The 9,669-nt window shown below is 41.9% G+C and overlaps 1 protein-coding gene across 1 annotated transcript in view; it reads left to right on the forward strand.

The window, feature by feature from the left end:
• kctd13 (potassium channel tetramerization domain containing 13) overlaps window positions 1–6,589 on the forward strand; it is a 15,902-nt gene extending 9,313 nt beyond the window's left edge. The window contains exon 7 of the mRNA XM_076297594.1: window positions 4,716–6,589. Coding sequence (XP_076153709.1) covers window positions 4,716–4,964 — 249 coding nt within the window. The 3' untranslated portion in view covers window positions 4,965–6,589. The remainder of the gene's footprint in view (window positions 1–4,715) is intronic.
• Window positions 6,590–9,669: the final 3,080 nt, after the last annotated feature.

A 9,669-nucleotide genomic window follows, 5' to 3' on the forward strand; every position in this document is an offset into this window, starting at 1 on the left:
GGCCTATAGCTATTTAGCTCAGCATGGTATTGTAGTAGCAGCTAGGCTATTTAGCTCAGCATGGTATTGCAGTAGCAGCTAGGCTATTTAGCTCAGCATGGTATTGCAGTAGCAGCTAGGCTATTTAGCTATTTAGCTCAGCATGGTATTGCAGTAGGCCTATAGCTATTTAGCTCAGCATGGTATTGCAGTAGGCCTATAGCTATTTAGCTCAGCATGGTATTGCAGTAGCAGCTAGGCTATTTAGCTCAGCATGGTATTGCAGTAACAGCTAGGCTATTTAGCTCAGCATGGTATTGCAGTAGCAGCTAGGCTATTTAGCTCAGCATGGTATTGCAGTAGCAGCTAGGCTATTTAGCTATTTAGTATTGGTGACGTTTCGTCTGTCACTGACATCTCGTTTTTTTTTTTTAGAACACCAGTGTAACCTGACTTTTAGAACACCAGTGTAACCTGACTTTTAGAACACCAGTGTAACCTTAGGCCTACACTATCAGTCAAAAAAGGTTCACAATGTCATGAAAACAAATGCCATGTCCTAGCCTACCTGCCTGCTAATTAGGTAAGTTAACCTAGGAATATCGGAAAGTGACCTATTAGGCCTACCGCCCGTGCCCTATGTTTGTGTCGGCATTATGTGTCACTTAATATTCATTTTTATACAAAACAAAGACAGCGGATTCCTAAGGAAACGCAAGCACCCCTCCCATCTGGGTATCTTATACTGTATTTGTACTGTATTGGGTACCATTGGGTATCTTATACTGTATCTGTACAAGCACCCATCCCATCTGGGTATCTTATACTGTATTGGGTACCATTGGGTATCTTATACTGTATTTGTACTGTATTGGGTACCATTGGGTATCTTATACTGTATTTGTACTGTATTGGGTACTATTGGGTATCTTATACTGTATCTGTACAAGCACCCATCCCATCTGGGTATCTTATACTGTATTTCTACCAAAAATGACATTGTAGCCTACAGTGATTCGAAGAGCAGTAAACAGTGTTGTAAGGCTGCGTGTACAAAACCGCTTCTTTACAGATAAGCTGGCTAACGCTGCTTTTGCCAGCTGCCCGTTACGCCAGGTCAAATTTTTTATAATTTTATTCAGACGAGAAAGATACGTTTAGATTCCCATGTGAACAGTTTAGGAAAAAAGTACCTATTTTGCAATTTGCTTTGCCATTTTTCTACTGTCCCAGAGTTGTCCCAGACATCATTCTATTGCGTCCCGGAAGCATTTTTTATGGTCGCCGGGACATTGTTAATTTCGAGCCATGACGCACATACACACACACGCACACACGCACACTAGGGGTGGGCGATATGGACAAAAAAGAATATCTCGAAATTTTTGTGATTTTGACGATAACGATAATTAGTAGATATCCTTTAAAAAACTGTTTTTAAAAGTCCGAGTTACTTTACAGCTCATTATTTATGAATAGCATCATTACAATAATAACCAATAACCTAACCTGTGACTTTTTCACCAAACCAATGCATTGTCACTGACACATTTCTAATTCTGTCCCCACTTGTGTGTGTGGCAATGACATGATCTAGCCAGCTACATTACAGAGGATAGATAGGCCTGACAGTTTCCCAAGAGAAAGTCTGAAGCTGAGGTTCCTTTCAAACCTTTACTTCGGTTTCACTGTAAAACTAAGCAGACCTTACAGAATAGAAACGAATGCATTAGCTTATGGCTAATGTATATGAGAAATCCCATAGAGTTGCTAACGGTTAGCATAATCGATAAAAGTTTATATTTAGAGCGAACTTCAGTCCATTTACAAAAGGATAACATAAGAAGATTTATTTGTTTACAACTGACTATTAAAATACTAAAAGGGTAGCATAATGTTTACATATAATATGTGACTTCAGTGTTGTAATGTAACGGAGTACAAATACTTTGTTACTGTACTTAAGTAGAAATTTCACGTATCTGTACTTTACTTCGCTATTTAAATTTATGTCAACTTTCACTGTTACTCCACTACATTTCCTAGATAAAATGTATACTTTTACTCCGTTATATTTCCACTAAGCATCTTCGTTACTCGTTACTAAAACATAAAATTAGAAGAAATGTGTGTGACTGCAATAAGGGAGGTTTGGCGAATCACTGCTCCTAGATTGCATTACGCACGCTCCGCACGCTGCGCGCTCTATTTCAGCGCTTGTTTGTTGCTAAAGGAGGAGGACGCACAACTGAAACCGCCATGGAAGCACGAGCACCTACTGGAGGACGTCCCGTTATCATAGACGACCACTCCGACGATAGTGGTGAACTCGGTTAACAGGGTAGTGGTGAAGAGAACGTCATACACCCGTGGCCTTATTTGCAAGAAATGTTTCTGTACATTGCTACCTGTCTCAGCGGCCTGTGAAAGGCTATTTAGCATCGCAGGACTTGTCTTCAGTCCAAGAAGAGCAAGACTGAATCAGGCCCGGGGTGGGTAATCGGGAGAATTCCCGGTGGGCCGCTTCACTTTTGGGCTGGTCGAGGAAAAGAATATTGACATTTGTCACGTTAGTCTATCTTTTCTTAAAGTAGGACACGTTCCGCATTCTGTGCATGACACCAATGCAATGCCTCTGCATGGGTTGTAGCCTACGTGAGGGAGTTCTCCCCTCCCAAAAAGAGTTGGTTGGGTCCATATAACCCGTCTTTTCCAAAAAGTTTTCTCAGATACGGATAGCTGAGCCGGCCCTACAGTAGGCTAGACACAAGCGTCAGGAAGGATGGATGGTAGAAAGTGGCCAGGAGAGACTGAGCAGCAGATCAACCAGTCGACCACTGAAAATGATGAGCCCGAAATTAGTGATGAGAAGGCCATGACTACAGGGACAAGTAGAGAGGATAAATTAAAGTTATTTAATGTAAGAGCAATTACCCTACATGATAAACCTATATGCCTTGTTTGCTCAGAAGAGGGTGTAGTAAAGGAGTAGGCTAAATCACCAAACAACAATATAGCCTACCCATGCAAAAAACATGTAGCCTAAACATTAGTTCAATATGCCTCTTTGTGGAAGCGTGGGATAGGCTACATTTCAAAGGCTTTCTTTCTTTCTTTCTTTCTTTCTTTCTGTTTTTGTTAACTAGATAGATATAGATAGAGATAGATACTTTATTGATCCTCAAGGGGAAATTCAAGACTTGTGGAATAGTGGAATATTTTTGTTAACTTCTCAGATGAAGTGAATTATTATATAACCTTTACACATTTGTTGAACCATGGTAATAATAAAAACGACAGGATGGTAAGAGCTGAAATGTTGCTTCATTTATCCATTTCCACCACTATGGGAAACGTGGGCCGGTCTTGGGCCTGAAACTCTCGGGCACTGAATTCTGGCAACTTTGAAAACCAGCTTCTTTTGAAGATGAACAGACACCTTTTCAGTTTCAACTATGACTGGCATATTAGTAGCTGCTGGACATAGGTGGCCTGTGTGTGTGTGTGTGTGTGTGTGTGTGTGTGTGTGTGTGTGTGTGTGAGAGAGTGACCTGGGGAGTAAGCCCTAGAAATGCTCATACCACATGACCAAAATGTTCTCCCTACCAGCAGGTCTTTTAAAAAAAAAAAATAAGTTATTTATTTTTCATTTTTACCTGAAGTTCATACAAAAGTGAAATTTCTGTTTCTGTTTTTTTCTTTGATGTCAGCTCTAAAAATATGCTGTTTGTTAACTTAAGAGAATTGTGCCTGAAAAGTCCTAGAAAAGAATGTGATTTTGATTTGATGAGTGAGATTAAGAAGATATGGGAACCCTGAATATGCTTTATGCTTTACTATAAGAAAGCCAAAATAAAGTTCACAATAAAAGTTCAAAATAAAACCGCTTGCTTTTTACTTTTACTTCAAATACTTAAGTACATTAAATATCAGAAAATTACTTTTGATACTTAAGTACAGTATATATCAGATACTTTAAGACTTTTACTTAAGTAATATTCTAAAAGGTAACTTTCACTTCTACCAAAGTCTTTTTCTAGTACAATACTTGTACTTTTACTCAAGTATTGCTTTCTAGTACTTTATTCAACACTGCGTTACTTTAACTCATCAATGCCACTTGAACGAAGTAGCTGCACAAAATAAACATTAGGCTGCGTGTGACAACGTGGACCACTAGTGATCACGTGACTTGCTCTGCTGCAGCCAGGGGCTTCTCTCTATGGGCTTCTCTCGCATTCACCTCCTGGCTTTAGTGAATGTATGGAGGTTCAATGCGTGAGTGTTTGTAATGCGTGAGTAATTTAAATACTCGATAATGTCAATTTGCACATCGTTAAAACAGCAATCACGATATTATCGCAGATGATATATATCGCCCACCCCTAACGCACACCTACACAAACATACGCACGCATGCACACCTACACGCACACACATACACATGCAGGCGCACACACATACACACACACACATACACACACCTTCATCACCATCATCGTCACCCTCCCACCTCAGCTCACTGAACATAATTAATATCCTCCACAATCTCCCTTTGATATGCTGCTAAACGTGTGTGTGTGTGTGTGTGTCTGTGTGTGAACGTGTGTGAACATATTCCATATCCTCCACAATCTCCCTTTGATATGCTGCTAAACATGTGTGTGTGTGTGAGAGTTTAGGTGGAGTTTAATATGCTGCTAAACGTGTGTGTGTGTGTGTGTGTGTGTGTTTAGGTGGAGTTTCCTGAAGCACGGATCTTTGAAGAGACCCTCAACATCCTTATCTATGAGAATGGGCGGAGCTCTGGACCAGGGGGCGTGGCTTTGTTAGAGTCTGGCATGAGCTCGTCGCCTGGAGCCGGCCAATCAGAGGAAGAGGGGGCTGCAGGGGGCGGGGACAGAAGAGTGAGGCGGATCCACGTGAGACGACACATCATGCACGACGAGCGAGGCCACGGCCAACAGACCGTCTACAAGGACTAAACACACACACACACACACACACACACACACACACACAGAGAGAGGAGCAAAGCCACGGCCAACAGACCGTCTACAAGGACTAAACACACACACACACACACACACACACACAGAGAGAGGAGCGAGGCCACGGCCAACAGACCGTCTACAAGGACTAAACACACACACACACACACACACACACACACACGCACACACACACACACACACACACACAGAGAGAGGAGCGAGGCCACGGCCAACAGACCGTCTACAAGGACTAAACACACACACACACACACACACACACACAGAGGAGCGAGGCCATGGCCAACAGACCGTCTACAAGGACTAAACACACACACACACACACACACACACACACACACACACACACACAGAGGAGCGAGGCCATGGCCAACAGACCGTCTACAAGGACTAAACACACACACACACACACACACACACACACACACACACACACACACACACACACACACCACTACACACACACACATACACACACACACACATACACACACAGGTGACATGGTGTCTCCTAATGTTTGAACCCAGAGACACTGCAGGCAATAGATAATCTACAGGGACAAACCTTAAACTTATGTGTGTGTGTGGTGTGTTGTGTATGTGCTGTGTGTGTGTGTGTTGTGTTCTGTATGTGCTGTGTGTGGTGTGTTGTGTATGTGTTGTGTGTGTGTGTGTGTGTGTGTGTGTGTGCGCACTATGGCATGGGGGTGGATGTGGGGTTACATTTAATTTAATTTAAACATTTATGTGTCCAAGCATATGTGGTCATGACACATTATTTTCAGTTAATTTATTATTCCCTTAATTTATTGTGTATATTTTTTAAGACGAAATGTAATTTATTCTATGTGTGCATGTGTTACGCCTGTGTGTGTGTGTGTGTGCGTGTGCATGTGTTACGCCTGTGTGTGTGTGTGTGTGTGTGTGTGTGCATGTGTTACGCCTGTGCGTGTGCATGTGTTACGCCTGTGTGTGTGTGTGTGTGTGTGTGTGCATGTGTTACGCCTGTGCGTGTGCATGTGTTACGCCTGTGTGTGTGCGTGTGTTACGCCTGTGTGTGTGTGTGTGCATGTGTTACGCCTGTGTGTGTGTGTGTGTGTGCGTGTGCATGTGTTACGCCTGTGTGTGTGTGTGTGTGCGTGTGTTACGCCTGTGTGTGTGTGCGTGCGTGTGTGCATGTGTTACGCCTGTGTGTGTGTGTGCGCGTGTGTGCGTCTGTCTGTGAGTGAGGTGAATGGCGACATGATTCACTGATGCAGCCCTACCATTGATTGAAGCTTGTGATGCCATGCAAGACTGACAGGCAGGATATGGCATGTTGGCTTCTCAAAGGGCGGAGGCTTGTTTCCATGGCGATCAAGCTGTGATCGTCCTCGTCCCTCCCTGGCTAACGCTAACGCTAAACCTCTCAGCTTCCCCAACTGCACAAACTACAGCCACTGGTCGTCCAGGACTTAACAAGGCTGCAGTTCACTGGTCGTCCAGGACTTAACAAGGCTGCAGTTCACTGGCCGTCCAGGAGAGGGTGCAGTTGTTTTGTTTATGTGTTCTTAAAGGTCCGATAACAACATTCCCAATAAAAGTTTTCTGAAGCACTGCAGGGTTTTATTCTTGTCATTTGTCAACATGCACAGCAGTCAAAACACTGAGTCATAATTATAATAATAATAATAATGATAATAATAATAATAATAATACATTTGCATTCAGTTGGTACTCCACCCCTAGGCTACTCTGCTGTTTCCCCATTCAGAAAAGAAAAACTTCACTTCATGCCCACCGTTAACTCCGAGGACCCGACTTTAAAACTCCCGACCGCCAAAAAAAGTCTACATGAAATCAGCATGGCAAACAAATACAGGAAACGATAAACGAGTTATTAGAACTGCTAACTGTAGTTTAGACGAGTTATTAGAACTGCTAACTGTAGTTTAGAAAGAAGGAAAATGTCTCAGGCGAGTGTTTCTATCTGTAGTGCTAAGTGCTAATTTAGTGATAAACTACGTTGTGTGTATATATATATATATATATATGTGTGTGATAAACTATGTTGCCTAATTGTAATGAGCGTGAGATTCGCCTCTTGTGTTGTTGCAAGGGAGGCCGTCGTGGTTGGAGAATATACCTCTGGTACCGTCGCCAGTGTTGCCATGGCAATATTACCTTTCATTGTACAACCCCAAATTAGAAAGTTGGGATGTTGTGTAAAATACAAATAAAAAAAGAATGTGATATACCGTTCTCATAAACCCATATTAAGCCGCAAAAAGAACATAGACAACATATCAAATGTGGAAAATAAAAATATTGACTATTTCATGGAAAATATATGTTCATTTTGAATGTGATGCCAGCAACATGTTTCAAAAGAAGTTTGGACGGTAGGAACCAGGGTAGGAATTTCACGGTGGCCACGACGGCCATGGCCGTCGTAGCCCCTTGCATTGGCCGTGAGGCCCCTTTGAAAATCAGAGGTTTACAGGCCACGGTGGCCTTGGTGCCCCCTTCTTTCAATATTCTGCTTTGCGTCCTACTAATAGCGATTTTGCCTGTGGCCTGTCAAAATAATCTTAGCATTCACAGCGCAAATTAATTTAGTCTTTAACGCAGTGGAGAAAAGTGACAGCGCAAGAAAGTGCGTCCAAATTCACCCTTTCTCAGTTAAACTAATCGCGAAGTAGCCTATTCATCACACAGACATCACAAGTACCACATGAAAGAGCTTTTTCTCAGCTTTTAAACGATGTTAGCCGATAATTGCTGTGTTGAACGGTTCGCGAGAAAAGTAAATAATATAATTCAATTTAATCATACATTCTACTGAAGGTTTTGCGTCCCATGATCTCCCTACCCATTCATCTCGGTGGAATACTTTACGAACCCTTCTTTTAACACATGACAAACCATATATCAGAATAAACAGGAGACCTTACCGAACACAAAGGTGTAAAGCAGTCCCCTGTACAGTAAGCCGTTCCAGAGTAATCCAGTTTTGAATTTGTAGTAAAGTTCGACATACATGGATGTCTCCAAATTTGGGCTTTAAGTTTTACAATGTGTTTAAATTGTTCCACATGATTTCATAACGGCCAAATACAAAACAAATGTTACACATATCGCCTAGATATTGGTAAATCAGAGGACAGTTGATTAAGAGTTTGTGAAAGTAGCCTTAATGATCACAAAATGCTAAGCATGCATCTTGAGTTTCTTAAAGCTGAGCTGTGCTTAAATTGTTCAATACATGATTTCATAACAGGCCAAATATAAAATAAATGTTATATATAGCCTAGATATCTGTAAATATTAGATGATCAGATGATTTACAGTTCTATGTAATATGTCATGTTTCATGTTTTTGTAATGTTTCATGCAGTGATGCAGGTCTACTGCAGTGAATAGGCTAAATACAACTTTGATCATTTTTATAGCCTACTACTGTATAGTTAACTTTGGCCTTGGTGCCCTGACATGTGGCCTTTGTGCCCCCCACCAAATATGCCCAACTGAAGGCCAAGTGGCCTTGCCCCCAGAATGGTGAAATTCCAAGCCTGGTACGAACTGAGGAGACCAGTTGCTAGAGTTTTAATTGCATTGTATCCCATTCCTTCCCGCTATAGGATTTCAGTTGCTCAACAGTATATGGTATTAATCATGTGTTCATTCCATAATGCACCTAATTTGACAAATCTGGACTGCAGACAATCCATCTTAGCACCTGGACTCTTCATCTATAGAGAAATACTGTTTAAATATGTGCAGAATTCATTTTGGTATTGTTTTCCTGAAATATTCAAGGTGTTCCCTGGAAAAGACATTGCCTGGATGGCAGTATGTGTTGCTCAAAACCTGTATACATCATTCAGAATTGATTGTGCCTTGCCAGATGTGCAAGATGCCCATGCTGTAGGCATTAATGCACCTCCACACCGTCATAGATGTTGGGTTTGGAACTGAGCACTAAAACAAGTTGGGCAGGCTGGGTAATTGGATAGGCCCTGTCCTCTTAAGCGCAGATGAGTCCATGATTTCCTAAACAAATTGTGGATTTTGATTGGTCTAAGCACAGGACGTTTTTCCATGTTACCTCAGTCCATTTTAAACAAGCTCAGGCCCAGATAAGATGGTGGTATTTCTGTATCATGTCTAAATACAATTTTGGATGTTGCATGATAAAGTTTACACTAGCGATTCTGAATTGGGTATCCAACTGTGCTCATGGTTCTGAGCTTTTCCTGAGACCATACAATGATTTCCTTTACATAAACAGGTCTGGTTTTAATGCAGTGCCATCTGAGGTTGAAAAGACCACGACCATCCAATATTGTTTGTCAGCTTTATCCCTTGTTTGCAAAAGATTTCTCTGGATTTGAATGATATCATGTACTGTAGATGATGGGCACTGAAAGACCGGGGTGCACAAAACTTGGTGAGCATGTAGCCCCACAAAGATGACATGGACCATTGTTTTTTGTTTTGATCCGTTGCCCCGTCGCCGGACTGGACCTCGGAAAGTAGGATAGGGCGGACACAGCTTTCTGTGAATATAGCGAGAACTGTAGGACCACATTTATTTTGTATGTTGGTCTCAAGGGCCATGTCAACCCATCCCATATGAAAAGGGAAAAAGGTGAAATCCTTCCCAACACTGAGTAGGCTAATAGATACTTTAAGACTT

The sequence above is a fragment of the Alosa pseudoharengus genome, unplaced genomic scaffold (assembly GCF_046254945.1).
Source record: "Alosa pseudoharengus isolate Yale_2024_CS ecotype anadromous, Long Island Sound unplaced genomic scaffold, YU_APseudo_1.1 YU_APseudo_1.1_scf_21, whole genome shotgun sequence".
Lineage (NCBI taxonomy): Eukaryota > Metazoa > Chordata > Actinopteri > Clupeiformes > Clupeidae > Alosa > Alosa pseudoharengus.